The sequence below is a fragment of the Papio anubis genome, chromosome 2 (genome assembly GCF_008728515.1).
Source record: "Papio anubis isolate 15944 chromosome 2, Panubis1.0, whole genome shotgun sequence".
NCBI classification, from domain to species: domain Eukaryota; kingdom Metazoa; phylum Chordata; class Mammalia; order Primates; family Cercopithecidae; genus Papio; species Papio anubis.
Window position 1 is genome coordinate 150,386,074 of NC_044977.1, and position 18,064 is coordinate 150,404,137.

The 18,064-nt window shown below is 35.4% G+C and overlaps 1 protein-coding gene across 12 annotated transcripts in view; it reads right to left on the reverse strand.

Annotated features, from left to right (window-relative positions):
- RASA2 (RAS p21 protein activator 2) overlaps positions 1–18,064 on the reverse strand; it is a 123,391-nt gene that overhangs the window by 69,741 nt on the left and 35,586 nt on the right. For all 12 annotated transcript variants that reach the window (XR_002520525.2, XR_001900068.3, XM_021934803.2 and 9 more), the window contains exons 4-5: positions 17,534–17,628; positions 6,427–6,503 (exon numbers count right to left, since the gene is read on the reverse strand). Coding sequence is in view for 10 of the 12 variants with exons in the window: in XM_021934803.2 (XP_021790495.1) it covers positions 6,427–6,503; positions 17,534–17,628 (172 nt within the window). In the remaining 2 variants the exon portion in view is untranslated. The remainder of the gene's footprint in view (positions 1–6,426; positions 6,504–17,533; positions 17,629–18,064) is intronic.

The following is an 18,064-nucleotide window of genomic DNA, read 5'->3' on the forward strand; positions in this document are numbered from 1 at the left end:
TTATGGAGAACCTAGAAACAAATCCGTACATCTACAGTGAACTCATTTTTAATAAAGTTGCCAAGAACATACATTGGGGAAAGGACAGTTTCTTCAATGAATGGTGCTGGGAAAAACAGATATCCATATGCAGAAGAATGAAACTAGACCCATATCTCTCACCATATTAAAAAACAAATAAAAATGGATTAAAGGCTTAAATCTAAGACTACAGACTATGAAATTACTACAAGAAAACATTGGGAAACTCTCCAGGACATTGGACTAGACAAAGATTTCTTGCATAATTGTTGCCACAAGCACACAAGCACAGGCAACCAAAGCGAAAATAGACAAATGGGATCACACCAAGTTAAAAAGCTTCCGCATAGCAAAGGGAACCATCAACAAAGTGAAGAGACAACCCACAGAATGGAAGAAAATATTTGCTAACTATCTGTCTGAGAAGGGATTAATAACCAGAATATGTATAGGAGCTCAAACAACTCTACAGGAAAAAAAATCTAATAATCTTATTAAAAAATGAGCAAAAGATCTGAATAGATATTTCTCAAAAGAAGATACACAAATGGCAAATAAGTTTATGAAAAGGTGCTCAACATCACTGATCATCAGAGAAGTGCAAATCAAAACTACAATGAAATTATAATTTTTCTCCAGTTAAAATGGCTTTTATCCAAAAGACATGCATAACAAATATTGGTGAGGATATGGAGAAAAGGGAACCCTTGTACACTGCTGGTGGGAATGTAAATTAATAAAACCACTATGGAGAACAGTTTGGAGGTTCCTCAAAAAACTAAAAATAGAGCTACCATATGATCCAGCAATCCCACTAAAGAAAGGGAATCAGCATATTGAAGAGATATCTGCACTCTCATGTTTACTGCAGCACTATTCACAATAGTCAAGAATTGGAAGCAATCTAAGTGTCCATCAACAGGCGAACTGATAAAGAATATGTGGTATATATACACAATGGAGTACTTTTCAGTCATAAAAAAGAACCAGATCCTGTCATTCAAAATAACAGGGATGGAACTGGAGATCATTATGTTAAGTGAAATAAACCAGGCACAGAAAGAGAAACTTTGTATGGTCTCACTTGTGGGAACTAAAAATTCAAATTGAACTCATGATAACAGAGAGCAGAAGAATGTTTTCCAGAGGCTGGGACACGAAGTGGGGGCACAAAAATATAGTTAGATATAATGGATAAGATTTCGTATTTAACAGCATAAGAAGGTGACTACAGTCAACAATAATTTATTATACATTTAAAAATAACTAAAAGAGGGTCAGGCTTGGTGGCTAATGCCTGTAATCCCAGCACTTTGGGAGGCTGAGGCGGGCACATCACAAGGTCAGGAGTTCAAGACCAGCCTGATCAACATGACGAAACTCCGACTATACTAAAAACACAAAAATTAGCCAGGCGTGGTGGTGCAAGCCTGTAATCCCAGCTACTTGGGAGGCTGAGGCAGGAGAATCGCTTGAACCCAGGAAGCGGAGGTCATGCCACTGCACCTCAGCCTGGTCGACAGAGCGAGACTCCATCTCAAAAAAAAAAAAAAAAATGTGTAGCACCTCCCCGCTCTCTCTCCTGTTCCTGCTCCTGCCATGTAGGACAACTGCTCCCCCTTTGCCTTCGCTATTATTGGAAGTTTCCTGAGGCCTCCCCAGAAGCAGATGCTGCCATGCTTCCTGTACAGTCTGCAGAACTGTGAGCGAATTAAACTTCTTTATAAATTACCCAGTCTCAGGTATTTCTTTATAGCAATGTGAGAATGGCCTAATACAAGACACTAACACTAACATGACATGATTGTTGTGATTATGTGACATGAATCTGAAAGCAGCCATCATAAAAATAATTCAATGAGCAATTTTTTTTTTTTAACTTAAGTTCAGGGGTACATGCACAGGTCTGTTATATAGGTAAACTTGTGTCACAAGGGTTTGATGTACAGATTATTTTGTCACTCGGGTATTAAGGCTAGCACCCATTAGTTATTTTTCCCGATCCTCTCCCTCCTCCTACCCTCCACCCTTCGGTAGGTCCTAATGTCTGTTGTTCCCCTCTACGTGTCCATGCATTCTCATCATTTAGCTCCCACTATAAGTGAGCACATGCAATATTTGTTTTGGTTTTCTGTTCCTGCATTAGTCTGCTAAGGACAATGGCCTCCAGCTCTACCTATGTTCTTGCAAAGGATATGATCTCATTCTTTTTTATGCTGTATAGTATTCCATGGCATATATGTACTGCATTTTCTTTACCCAGTCTGCCACTGATGGCCATTTAAGTTGATTCCATGTCTTTGCTATTGTGAATAATGCAATGAGCAATTACGAAAATGTTTAAAACAAGAAAACAAGACAGTCTCAGCAAAAGAAACTCTCACCAAAGGAAAAAAGTTATAAAGAAGAATCAAATATAAATTTTAGAACTTAAAAATATAATAACCAATATAACTCAATGGATACGCTAAACAGAAGAATGAAGAAGACAGAGGAAAGAATTACTGAACCTGAAGACATAACAATAGAAATCACCCAATTTGAACAACAGAGGGAAAATAGACTAGGGGGAAAAGCAAAGGTCAAAGCCTCAGAGGGACCTCTGGGACTGTAAAAAAAAAAAAAAAAAAAAAAAGACCTAAAATTTGTGCCACTGGAGTTCTGAAAGGAGAGAAAGATAGCAGAGGTGATAAAGAATTAATAGAAGAAATAATGGTTGAAAATTCCCCAAATCTGGCAAAAGACATAAATATACATAGTCAAGAAGCTGAGCGAACCCCAAACAGGATAAACTGAAAGAAATCTATTTCAGGATACATCACAGTCAAACCAAAACATATGGAAATCTAAAGGCAGGCTGGGCGTGGTGGCTCACACCTATAATCCAAGGACTTTGGGAGGCCAAGGCAGAAGGATCACTTCAGGCCAGGAGTTCGAGAGCAGCCTGGCCAATATGGCGAAACCCCATTTCTACTAAAAATATAAAAATTAGTTGGGCATGGTGGTGCACGTCTGTAATTTCAGCTACTTAGGAGGCTAAGGCATGAGAATCGCTTGAACCCAGAAGGCAGAGGTTGCAGTGAGCTGAGATCGCACCACTGCGCTCCAGCCTGAGCGACAGAACTAGACTCTATTTCAAAAAAAAAAAAAAAAGAAAATTAAAGAAAGAAAGAAAAAAATAAAAGAAATCTAAAGGCAAAGAACAACCTTAAAAGAAGCCAGAGAAAAATGGTGTGTTACCTATAGGGAAAAACAATTTGAATGACAATGAATTTCACATCAGAAACCATGGAGGACACAAGGAAGTGGTACATTTTCAAATGTGGAAAGAAAAGAACCATCCACTCAGAGTTCTATATCTAGTATAATTATCTTTTACAAATGAAGAGGAAATCAAGACCTTCTGAGATGAAGGAAAACCAAGAGAATGTATCACCAGGAGACTTACTCTAAAAGAATGGTAAAAGGAAACTCTCTAAACTTAATCACAGAAGGAATCTTGAAACATCAGAAAGGAAAAAAAATAACATGGAAAGGGCAAACATGTGGGTAAAGACAATAGACGTACACTTTCCTTCTCCTCTAACTCTTCTCAATTGTGTTAGATGGCTGAAGCAAAAAATTATAGCATTGTTTGATGTGGTTCTCAATATATGTAGATGAAATATTTAAGACAAAGTATATTACAAATAGGGGAGGGTAAAGGGATTTAAAGGAAGGTAGAGTATATACACTTTATTCTAACTGGTAAAATGTTGACATCAGTACATCATGATAAGTTATGCATGTATAATGTAATACCTAGAGCAACCACTAAAAAAAAATTTATACAGAGAGACAGACTATAGATTTTTTTAAAACACAATATAAATAAATCAAAATGGAATTCTAAAAAGTGTTCAAGTAACCCACAGGAAAAAGAAAACAGAAAACTAGAAAATAGGAGACAAACAGAAAACAAGAAAAAGGCAGATTTAAGCCTAATATATTAACAATTACATTAAAAATAAATGGAAAAAACTCACCAAAAAAAGATAGAGATTGGCAAAAATTATTTTTTTAAAAAGTGACCCAACTATATTCTGTCTACAAAAAACTACACACAGTCATTCAGACAGATCTGAGTAAAAAAAGCCAATCTCAAAAGGTCACATAAGATTCCATTCACATAACATTCTTGAAATGACAAAATTATAGATATAAAGACAGATTAGAGGTTGCCAAGGGTTAGAAGAGAGGAGTGGTTAGTATGGGATGAGGGATATCTTTATGGTGACAGAAGAGTTTCTTATCTAGGTGGTGGTAGTTACACAAATCTATGCACATGATAAAATGATCTATAACTATATACATACATTATGCCAATGTAAATTTCCTGGTTTTGGTATTGTGCTACAGTCATGCAAGATGTACCCACTGAGGGAAAAAGAGTGAAGGGTACACAGGACCTCTCTGTACTATCCTTACAACTTTCTGTAAATCTATAATTATTTCAAAATTTTAAAGTTGGGGGAAAAATATCAAACTGCCAGAGTTCAAATTCAGGCTCCAACACTTCCTGTGTGAAATTAGGCTTATTTAACCAATATGGGCATCAGTTTGTCATCAGCAAAAGGAGGATAACAGTATCTACCAAATTATAACCAGAAACATATAACACACCAAAAAGGAAATGATACACGTACAATGTGGATGAATCTCAAAAGCATTATGCTAAGTGAAAGACAGCAGACACAAAAAAGACATATCACATACTTTGGTTCAAATAACACTTTGGAAAAGGCAAAAACTACAGGGACAGAAATCAGATCATGGTTGCTTGGAGCTGGGTGTGGGGAGAGGGAACTGAACTATACATCTTTGAATAACGCCTTTTGTTATAGTTTTGACTTTTGAAATCTTGCAAATATTCTATTCAAAAATAAAATTAAGCCTACAAGGATGGGGGAAAAAACTTAAATTGGGGGAAGGGGCACAAGAAAACCCTTAAATTGAATGCAAACAAACCAAACCAACCAAACTAACTGTATTTCAAATGACTATTATAATTAAACTGAAGCATGGGAGGGAGTAGTGGAAGACCTAATCCAGATACTTTCACCATATGCTCTCAGTTGGTCTACAGAGTCAGTCTGTGGAGAAAAAGCTGCAAACAGATCTTGAACTGTTTTTAGTAGCTAAACCCAAATTCCCAAATTGAGAAACATTAAAAAAAAAAAAACTGGCTTATATTCTTAAAAATGTTAATACAATCAAAGAAAAGCAAAAAATTATTCCATGTTAAAAGAGATTAAAGAGACAGGTCAACTAAACATAAAACATAATCTTGGAGCGGATCCTTTCTTAGAAGGAATAAAACGCCTTAACAGATATCACTGGGACAGTTAACAAAAGTGGAATATAATAACTGCAGATTAAAATATTAGAAAATAACTATAGATTTTTAAAAAGTATTGTAACAATGTTAAACATCCTGAATTTGGTAACTGTACTGGAGTTATTTAAGATAATATAGTTATTCTTAGGAAATACGTACTGATATATTAAGAGACAAAGAGTCATACACATGCAATCTTCTTTCAAAGAGGTCGGAAAAAATTAATGAAATGTTATATATAGTAGTAAACAGACATATTTATATACAGACAGAATACTTCAAAGGAGCTGGGGTTCACAATTGATGAGAATAAGTTACAGTCAGGAGCAGCAATAGGAGAGTAGTATCTACTCTACTCCCTGGCCTTACAATATGTGGACATGATAGAAAAAGCCTCTAATTGAGAAGGCTGTGAAACTGCAGTACTTTGTGGGATATTCAGATGTCAACTAATGCAAAAATAGAGAAAACACCCAGAAGAAGTGAAGGTTATCTGGCAGTCTATTGATAACACAGAGTAAGGGTTTGGAGGGAAAGTAAAGAGTAGGGCACTGGGCTAGAACAGATTTCCAGAACAGCCAGTCTGGGTGGTAAAAAATGACTTGAGGGTGGAAGAGGTAAAAAGGAATTCAAAGTAGGTGGGAATCAATACTGGTCATCTCTGAGCGGGCATTACTTCTAGCTCCAAGGTCTCTAAAGCTCTGCTCTGTGGTATGACAATTTCTAGAGGACCTTCTTTGGGAAGCCTTTCCAATTCTCCACTGCCAGAGAGTTAGACACCCTTATCCTTAATGCCCATATATATCATTTAACCCATATTCAATAAATATTAGTTGAATAAATTCACCATAACCTGAGTAGACTATGAGAAAATTAAATTGAAAATCAACTTCACAAAAGGAATGACATAGCAGAATTTCATTTTTGAAAAAAGTTTCTGAAGTTAAAATAAGGAGTTGGCTTAAAATCGAAAGAATACAAAATGGAGAATTATTTCTAGTTGATTTTGGTTTAAAAAAAATGCTTACTGTACAACAAGCTGCTGGCACACAGTTCCATTCTCCGTTATCAGTTCATTCAGTTTTAATTCAAGGTGAACTTTACCCTATAATGACAAAAAAAAATTACAAACTGAGTAGTCTATTTTACTGACAAAATATTAAAGGTAAATGCCTTTTCAAATCGTCACAATATTTATCCACTGACCACTAGCACATGGCTTTGCCTACACTAAGTACTTGTTAAATGAATAATAACCAAAACCAGAGATCAAAGTTCTGAAAGATATGAAACAAATACTTATGTCAAACATGGTATTCAAATTTAAGAATTTTATGTCCAGTTCAATAAATATTTATGTATCTACTTATCATAGGCTAAAAAGAAAGATAATACCTAAATTTAAGCAAATTTTGAGATACAACCAAATTATAAAATGTAGGATGCTTTTTCCAGAAGATAAACCAGCATTAAGGACAGAATCAGCATCATTAAAACACAGAGAAATCATACAATTCTAAAACAACTAAAAACTAAGTTATAGCCAATAAAACTCAATTTGTCACTACTTACTTTGATCAAACAATAAAGATTTATGGAATGTCTACTATGTTTCAGAAGGCACTGTGGGAGTGGGTAGGAATCCATAGATGTCAAAGATGTAAGTTACTGCTTACAAGCAGCGTACAATCTAGTTGGGAAGACAATAAACAAAAGATAACATATGGCCAAGAGTCTTGATGGAAAGATGGGACACTGAAAATAAAGGAGTACTTTCTTAAAGAGACATTAATAGACGAATTTTTAAAAATTAAGTAGTGTAAGTTTAAAACAGTTGAAACTATCAACTTCTCAAGAAACAAAGGCTTAGGAACCCTGTATTCCAGAGCTTGATATTTCTACCCTGCCGCTGGTGATGAGCCATTCTGCGCTAATCATGAGCAATTCTAAGCTGGTTAAGAAACAGTACTGGATTACCTCCACCCAGCTGACAAGACAAATTCTCACATTGCCATGTGGAGATTTCAGGGGAGTGATGTCTAGGGACTGATGACATGAGTGATTTCATTAGAGGTAGGAAAGTTCATTATCTAGTCACTGTTCCTCTTTAGAACAACCCCTTTCAAACATTCTTTCACAGAAACCTAACCTGAAACACCCTCACTATTTTAAGAGGACTTGTGACACAAGAATGAATCTGAGGTCCACCAGCTACAAAGCTCAGGGTTAGATGAATTGTAAGAGATGAGCAATAAATACTGATGGACCTTAAAACAAAAGTCTGCCTGAGAAAGCTAAGGTTTAAAGCAGCAAACACATCTATGGTAGCAAAATTAATAGCAGTTACCTGGAGCTGGCACCAAATTAAGCAAATCTTCCACTAAAAATCTAGGTACAAATATTTATAAAATCATATATAATTTATAAACTAGGTCTTTCATTATTCCTGCATTTAATATTTACAATCTCTACTATTCAAGGGTGATCTTGAAGATCCATGATCTGTAATTTGTAATATTACTCAACTAGAATTTTGAAATCATATTTTCTGTTGTGACAGCATGTAGGTATTACTTGGCTAGCAAGGGAGCCAAGCCAACTGCACAAAAATTTGCATCTCAAAGCAGTTTTACAATTTTAACATATATACATTTTATTACAGAAACCATATGTTCACACAACTGTCTCTCAGGAAATGTCTAGGATCTATTCCAGTTCTAAGACATTAAAAACTATGACAATAGAGTAGAAAAAGATAATCATTTTGTTTACAACTAAAATCATAGTATTATAGCAAGTCAAAAGGATATTTAATGAGATTCTGCCAGAAATCATTATTATTAAGTGAGAGCCTACCTAATACATTCATTACTCCCACTGACTGGTAAGTAAAACATTCCTTAGGTATTAATCAATAATAACATAATTATATATTGACCTGGTCAAGAAAAGTGTGAGGATAGAACAGGCAGACACAAAACACATACTGTTAGGGTAGAACACTAAATTAAAAGGCATTATGAGTTAAACTAAGGAAATTATAATTTCTAAACTGTAAAACACTAACTCATTATATTCTTTAACATGGAAATACATATGATACTTAGCAAAAGAAATCACAAAATAGGGTGCATACTATAATGCTAATTTATTTAAAAAAACATATATGTATAAAATTACAAGACCATCTACTGAAATGTTGATACAAGATACCTTTGGTTGGTGAAATTTCAGAAGACTTTCTTTGCTTTTTTGCTCTAGATTTTAAAAGTTTATACTACCAGTTTAAATTTTCAGATTTTAAAAGTTTATACTATCAATTTTGTTTTCAAAGTTTTTACTTCTACTGTGTTGTTCTTAGTAAAGAAAAATGAACAAAGTTTCAAATTATTTAAAACTGCTTTTCAGTTTTAGAAACTCAAATCAGTGAACATTTTAGAACCCTCTTTAGTCTCTTTTCACACAAAAGTTCAGTTTTACTTATATCTGTACTCATTTTATAGATTTGGATTGTAGCAAAACAAGTTTGTGTGTCTGTGTGTGTTTGTTTTTTGATGGGGCAGTTATGAGCCCAGCAAGCTGACATTTTGTAGCCTCCCTTGAGACCATGGATAGCCGTATGAGGTAGTTCTGGCCAACAAGATAGAAACAGAAGTTGCTGGCGGGAATCATACTTCTTCTCTAGGGGAAATGTATCATTCAGGCCCTCAAATTATCTCCAATATATTTTATATTTTAATCTCCAGCATTCCATCAAAAATTACAGAATATGCCAGAAGATCAAAAACCAAGGGAAAAAAATGAGGAAAGCAGTGGATTTACAAGAGATACAGATATTGGAATTGACAGAATTTAAAACAGCTTTTTTTTTTCTTTGAGACAGAGTCTAGCTCTGTCGCTCAGGCCAGAGTGCAGTGGCGTGATCTCAGCTCACTGCAACCTCTGCTTCCCGGATTCAAGCGATGCTCCTGCCTCAGCCTCCTGAGTAGCTGGAACTACAGGCATGTGCCACCACGCCCGGCTAATTTTTATATTTTCAGTAGAGACAGGGTTTCTCCATGTTGGCCAGGCTGGTCTTGAACTTCTGACCTCAAGTAATTTTCCCGCCTCGGCCTCCCAAAGTGCCGGGATTACAAGTGTGAGCCACTGCATCTGGTCTAAAATAGCTATTTTTTTTAAAAGACGTAAAACAAAATGAAAAATCCAGCAGATACCTGGAAACTATAAAATGAATGAAATAAAAAAATTAGAACTAAGTAATAAACCAAAATGAAAATGCATTTAGTAGCAGAGTAGCCACAGCTAAAAAGAGGACTGGTGAAATGGGAGACAGGTCAGTAGAAAATAACCACAATGAAGCACAGAGAGGGAAAAAGCACAGGAGACATATGAGACACGGTGAAACGGCCTATTATTCACATCACTGCAGTCGCAGCAGAGAAGAGAAAAAAGGAAGAGGGCAGAAAAAAAAAGGAGATGAGGTAATTGCCTGGAATTTTCCAAACTGATAGAAGACAAGCCACAGATTCAAGAACTCCTAGGGACAAATAAGAAAAATAAAGAACCTACAAAGAAGCAATATTAAGCATCCAACAAGGAGGCTGGGCACAGTGGCTCATGCCTGTAATCCCAGTACTTTGGGAGGCCGAGGTAGACGGATCACCTAAGATCGGGAGTTGGAGACCAGCCTGACCAACATGGAGAAACCCTGTCTCTACTAAAAATAAAAAATTAGCCGGGTGTGGTAGCACATGCCTGTAATCCCAGCTACTTGGGAGGCTGAGGCAGGAGAATCACTTGAACCCAGGAGGTGGAGGTTGTGGTAAGCTGAGATCACACCATTGCACTCCAGCAAAACTCCACCTCAAAAAAAAAAAAAAAAAAAAATCCAGCAAGGTACTATGTTTGATAATAAACATGTAATGTGATTTGGTCTACAACTGCATTCTTATTATTCAATCTCTTAAAGGACGCTTAATGACAGTATACTTTCCATGTATGTCAGAAAATGTTGGAAGATCAGATACCTTGCACTGTATTATTTGCCTTTAATAAAAAATAAACCAAAGTCTTGAAAGGTATTGCTCTGTATGACTTCCATAGCATTGATTATGTTAGGCTGATACATGCAGTTATAATATCACATTATCTTGTATTAATGAGCATTCTGAGGAACTTACATTACTCTGGTACTGATATGGTTTGGCTGTGTCCCCACCAAATGTCAACTTGAATTGTATCTCCCAGAATTCCCACGTGTTGTGGGAGGAACCCAGTGGGGAGGTCATTGAATCATGGGGGCCAGTCTTTCCTGTGCTATTCTCGTAATAGTGAATAAGTCTCACAAGATCTGATGGGTTTATCGGGGACTTCCACTTTTGCTTCTCTCTCATTTTCTCTTGCCACTGCCATGTAAGAGGTGCCTTTCACCTCCCGCCATGATTCTGATGCCTGCCCAGTCATGTGGAACTGTAAGTCCAATTAAACCTCTTTTTCTTCCCAGTCTCAGATATATGTCTTTATCAGCAGTGTGAAAATGGGCTAATATATGTAGTATTTGAAGATTTAGTATTTTATATGCTAACTTTATTTCAATTAATTTTACAAAAATTTCACACAAAAATATCTGTGATTATTTCTTTTTTTTTTTTTTTTTTTTGAGACGGAGTCTCGCTCTGTCGCCCAGGCTGGAGTGCAGTGGCCGGATCTCAGCTCACTGCAAGCTCCGCCTCCCGGGTTCACGCCATTCTCCTGCCTCAGCCTCCCGAGTAGCTGGGACTACAGGCGCCCGCCACCTCGCCCGGCTAGTTTTTTTGTATTTTTTAGTAGAGACGGGGTTTCACTGTGTTAGCCAGGATGGTCTCGATCTCCTGACCTCGTGATCCGCCCGTCTCGGCCTCCCAAAGTGCTGGGATTACAGGCTTGAGCCACCGCGCCCGGCCCTGTGATTATTTCAATTGTATATGACATATATTCTTGGTACCATATAGAAGATACTATGTAAATTTCTGCACACAGTTTGGGAAAATAAGATGAACAGAGGTTGATATGGTTTGAATGTTTGTCCCTCCAAATCTCATAATGAAACGTGATCCTCAATGTTGGAGGTGGGGCCTAGTGGGAGGTGTCAGATCATGGGGGCAAATCCCTCATGAATGGCTTAGTGCCATCCCCTTGGTGATAAGTGAGTCTTGCTTAGTTAGTTCATGTGAGATCTAGTTGTTTAAAAGTATGGGACTTCTGCCTTCTGTCTCTTGCTCCCTCTCTCATCATGTAATATGCCTGCTCCTCTTTTACCTTCCACCACGATTGTAAGCTTCCTGAAGCACTCACCAGAAGCAGATGTCAGCATCATACTTCCTGTATAGCCTGCAGAAGAACTGTAAGCCAAAATAAACCTCTTTCCTTTATAAATTACTCAGCCTTAGATGTTCCTTTATAGCAACACAAAAATGGACTAATACAGAGGTATTTGAGCAAAACACAATACATGCACTTAAAATCCTCTCAAGTCTAAATTTTATTTTGTTTTTATCAGTCACAAAACACTAAATTTTAACAACCATTTCCACATAAAATAACTCAGTATGTTTCAACTGGTAAAAAATTTTTCTACAGGCATACTTTGGAAATACTGTCTAAGGGTCCAGACCACTTCAATAAACAAATATCTAAATAGAAAGTCACAAAAATTTTTTGGTTTTCTAGTGCATATAAGTTACATTTATACTATACTGCAGTCTATTAAGTGTGCAATATGTCTTAAATACCAATACACATATCTTAATTTAAAAATATGCTATTGCTAGAAAAGACTGTCATAGAGACATGAAGTGAGCATATGATGTTGGAAAAAATAGGCAGATAGATTCGCTTGACACAGGGTTGTGACAAACCTGCAATTTGTAAAAAAATGCAGTATCTGTGAAGCACAATACAGCAAAGTACAATGAAAGAAGGTATGCCTGTACATGAGGTGAAAAATATCCCAACTTCTGGATTTCTGATGGATGTTTTAATACATAGAAATTACCTCTATAAATAATTTTGGACACAACTGCCCATCAGATGAAAAAGCAAAATACAAATTTTATTTAGTATCTCTTATATTAATGGCAGTTCTTTATGAAGGTGTTGTTTTCTCCTTAAAGAAGTATTTAATATGATCTAGAATGGCTCATTATTAATTCCCATACAAAAATTTTAAATGAAGTTAAAAAAATCAACCTGCAATAATGAATTATGTTTTTATATTTATTATGTCTTGAATAGGGCATGTTTTAAAAATCCTCGTGTATATATTATTAGCTATAATCATTGCATTTCTTTTTAAACGTCTTTTTAAACAGGTAAGGCAGAGGTCTCTTAAAAAAAAACCTATAAAACAATCAATAACTTATGGCATGATCCAGAAATTCAAGATATGCTTGTTGGTAAAGACCTATTAACTAAGTAATTGCAACATATAGGACATGGTTGATAGCACATCTGGATTTACTGCTTGGACAAGTTGTATGAGACAAACTCCTTAATTAATGAGAGCAGCAAATTCTCCATATGGGAGATTTGGTTTAATCACTTTTTTTTCCCTATAGAGATGGGGTCTTGCTATGTTGCCGAAGCTGGTCTCAAACTTCTGGGCTCAAGCAATCTGTCTGCCTCAACCTCTCAAAGTGCTGAGACTACAGTGAGCCACCATATCCGGCCTGGTTTAATCAACCATATGTACAGTATGCTTTTTATCACACTGCCTAAGAAATAAAGAAAGGATAAATACTTAATGTCCCTGGTGAGTTACAGGACATAATAACTAATAGTACGGCTGCAGTTCACTGGAGCCAAAAGAGGATTTATAGAAGGCACCAGCACAACCCATATTAACTTCACATATGCGGCAAAGAATATCGAGAAAGAATACCAAATGAAGTAGATGATAACTAGGACCATAAACAGGATCAGAAACTAAGGAAGAGAATGCTTCAAAATGGAGGGAGTGGTCACCAGTATCAAAAGCTGCTCAAAGATCAAGTAAGATGAGGACGGAAAAATGTCCACTAGATTTATTGACACAACGTCACAGGTAAAAAGAACCATTTCTGCTCTCCCTCTGACCCACTGCAGAGTCTGAAAGCAGATTAGAATAGGTTGAGGAAAAAAATGGTTCAGCCCAGAAGGAAAAATTGCAAAAGGTAGAATCAAGCCAAAACCTAAATTAAAAAAAAAGTAGAAAAATACACTAATGAAATGTTACTAACAATATTTTGAACTACTGAAAATGAAACTGAAAAGAACTATTAACATTAATGACAAGTATAACAGTATCAGCAATAATAAAAAATTGTCTCTGGGAGACAATTCAAGGTAAGAGGTTATAGTTTTTAACAATTTTTCAACTGTTTTGGCATAAAGCCCATCTTAATACTATTGGGACCTTTCCACTTGAAAGCTAAATTACATTTCTGCATGTTATCTCCCTAGAACTTCACAACCAAGGGAATCCTTTATGCTGACATTATCATTTCATAGATGAAGATACTCAGGTAACAACAGGCTTGCAATTATTTGGGGCACAAATGCTAATTAGTGGTAGAACTAGGAAACAAGCATCTCTCCCTCTGAGGTAGCAATGCCAATCATTTCCTCTACCCAAACCCCTCCTCAGGGAACATGCCTACTCAAAGCCCTGAAGTGGACTGCCTTACAGTGACTTTTCCTCCAACCATATCAAATTAGATTGAAGTGGACATCTGACCCAAGTTTAGCCAAATTTTCTCTCTAGATTGTAGCAGAAAACTGAGTCAGATGTTGGAGGTGAGGAAGCCATATGGTCACATAGACTCAAAAATTGGTGTGGCCTCTTTTAGGTCTCAAAAAGAGACTTGGAGCAGATTTACAGAGAGAAGCAGAGGAAGAGACATGTCTCATCAGACATACAAAAATAATACAATGGAATCTCAAAATAAAACGGTTTTTTTCTTTCCTTTATATTTTGCAAAGCGAATAGTTATTAAAATGAGAGGGAAGGACTGAGAGAAAACATTATTCACTTCATGAAAGGGAAAGAAAAAAACTAATTATTTAAACAGTGAGAACTTACACTGAATGAGCACAGTGAACATATGAATAGAAGAAATGATTAGTGGGTCTCAGTTTCCATGTGCCACCTGCAGTATCTATTGCTGTACTGAATGGGGGAGGAGGGGGTCTACAGTTTAAAGATACAGTATATAGTTTTCATTTACCATGGCCCAGAATGCAAGCCTATTATTTTATGTGGTAGTCAACCAAAAACAAACAAACCACCCAAATACCTTTGGGTATTTTATAAGAAACTAAACTCTTTTCAAAAATAATTGTAACTTATGCAAAAAATTTTAACTTTTTATTTTGTATACTCATTTTACAGATGAACTTAGGCAAATTTTAATGTCTGTTGTTCTCAGAATCTAATCTCCACTTAAGATGCATCTCCTCTGCAAATGCCTGACAACTTTCTAGCTCACACTAGCAATGTAAAGTTCCCATACTGACATTCCAAGAAACTCTAGGAGCTTTCTAATGGCCTCTCCCATTTTCTTTAAGCAAATCTGAGCAGGCTTCTGTTCCTTACACTCAGATGTTGCTTAAGTGATACTCCTAATCTACTATCTTTTTTTATGACTAATAGTACAGAATAGTGAAAGGTAGTAAAGGCACTGTGGTTAGGAGTTTTAGAATCAGCTAGATCTCTTTTGGAATCAAGGCTCCACTACTTAGTAGTTCTGTGACTTTGGAGAAGACATTTAATCTCTGTGAATTTCATTTGCCTTATTTGTAAAATGGAGGTGGTACTATTTACCTCATAATGCTACTCTGAAAGTTAAATGACATTAAGTACTTAGTACTGTGCTTAGGATATACTGGTATAATTACTAATAGTAATTATCAGACTGAGTTCCTGTTGAATGCAATGTTTCATAGCTTTCACCTATTTCCCTATTAATTGCTCTTATGTTTCATGATATTTTTGTAAAATTTTACAGAGTTTATGGAAGTGAACAAATTTATCAACAAAGTAGGATTTGTATGAACCATGGGATGATTTTCTATCTTTTCTAGACTCATAAAGTTAGTTTAGTATTCCCTTATCAGCACTGGGACAACATTTTCAGTGGTACCATATTAACCCGAAAGTGTTATATGTCTCTCCCACCCCATAAAGTACTTTTCCTTCTAAAATCTATTTTAAATAGTGGGTAAATCTTATTAATATCATTTAAGACAAAAGAGTTGTAAAGTTTAATAACTCATGAAAATAACTTGCACAAAATTTTAAAATGACTATATTATATCTAATAGGTAACTGCCGTTTCCACAATTTTCATGTTTCATAGATGAGATATGTATCTCTCAAATGTGTACATATACATGCACATATGCATATATATGTGTATATCTATAAACATGCATACCCATGCTTATGTAATGCGTATATATACATATATATGCATATATATATATGCATGCATATATACACCCACGCACCATCAAATAAAGGCTTGTGTCCCTGTATTAATCTCTAGTACCATCTCCAAGAATTCTATAGAGTATTCTATATAGACTTCTACCTTTTGAGAGCTGGAACTCTTAAACTGTTTAGCAAATTTACATAAAATTCATAAAATTTATGAGTTTTATAAAATTTAATGGTTCATAAAATTTCAGTTTAAATGTTCAAAGCCTTTTCCTATCACGCCTTTTGTTAAAACTATTAAAAGAAAAACTGGTACTTTAAAACTTACATATCTGCCTTTTGGTAAGGGAATATTAGGGAAATAGCCACCAGATTGACTGGTGGTAAACAGACAATATTTTACATCTGTATAGCATTAACAGCTTTTAAACTATTCTTACAGATATTTCACTTAATTCTCAAAACCATACAAATCAAATATGGCAACTTCTATTCCCACTTTATAGAAATGAAATTCAATGTCATTTAAGTAACTACGTATAAAAACTAGGACCTAAGTTTTCTGCCTTTTAATTTAAACCCTTTCCACTTCTTCACATTGCTTCTCACATGGATCATTTACAATAGTGTACAACTGGGATTTGAATAATAGCTACGGACATACAGAAAGACAAGAATATTAAAACATGGCAAAGTAGGTTAAACAGGAAAAGTATGTTATATTTTGCAGTTAAGAAGGGGTTTTAGTGCATAAATACTTAAGTTTTTGAGAATTTAATAATTAATCAGAATGCCTGAGAGATTATGAGGAAATGGAGACACAGGCACTTATTTGCAAATTATCTGTGGTGTGGGTGTAGCACTTTTTTCTTGTCTTAAACTTCTGTTTGAGTCACAGTGGCAAATTATAACTTCTTTTAGAGAGGAAGAATCCTGCTTGCAATTATGCCCTCGGGAAATGGTTTCACAATCCTTACCATATTTTATAAATAAATAAGGTTACAACAAAAACCTTTCAGACAGAAATAATAATTTCTAAGACAGAGCAACTCAGATTTTCTAAAAACAAATAGAAACTTCAGCTACATGGCTAAATACTTCTTTACTCACAGAATCTGCAAAAGGTCTCTTATTTTGGCAAAAAGAAAAAAAAGATTAAAGAGTAATGATACCCTTTCAAATAAAAAGCGAGGTGAACAACAGGAAAGGGTGGGTGTGGGAGTGAAGGCTGTGCACAGTGGGCTCAGGCAGGGTTTAAATGAATAACATTTCCCCAAGTCCAGTTTACTAGAGAGTAAACAGAGAATCCTGATCAGTACAGACAAAATCAGACTTCCAGGGATTCTCCCCAAAGTCAGAGTTAATAAAACACATACTTTCCCTTAAAACTTTTCCCCTCAAAGACAAAATAATAATTTGCTATTGTGACTCAAACAGAAGGTAAGAAAGAAATGCGCTAATCTCCCCAATTCTACGCATATGCATATACATGAGCATTATTCTTGAAACAATATGACAAAGCCATCACCTTCCTGTTCTATATTACCCAAAAGTCTATAATATTTGATGCCAGAATTTAAATAAAGTATAATATGCTCTATTTACATGAACTAGTTTAATTAGTTCATTTTTTACTCATTTCCTGTGACAATCTCTTGTATTACATTAGCCTTAATATTTACCTGAACCTCTGAATTGGAGTCAACAGGCTGTAATGAAAACCAAGTTTCTTTGCCACTGTGATGACACAAGTCTTCTTTTTTGATGGCTACTTTTCCTACAGAAAATAAGTAAAACAATATAAGAAAACATGCTTTGTATAATACTAAGACTCATTAGCACTGTTTTATATAATACTTTATAGAAAATATTTTAAAATAATTTGTACCTATCGACATAAAAATAATTTTTATAAAGCATTTTTTTCTACAATTTAAAGAATGAAAAAGTATCTCATTTCTCCTTGCCCCTTGGCAGACCTTTGTCTGGGTCATTTTGAATCAGGGGATTAGATAAAACCTCAGTTGTATTTACATGCAACTGCATTTTTTTTAGTACTTATTCAGATTCATGTTTTTACCCAGAGTACACTCATTATAAAAAGCAAGGTACAATGGTAGTGCAAACTAATCTTCCCAATTTTTTGACCCTATGAACAAATGACATGTTTTAGTAAGTTTTGAGCAGATATATCTGCATTTAGTAAGAGTTTA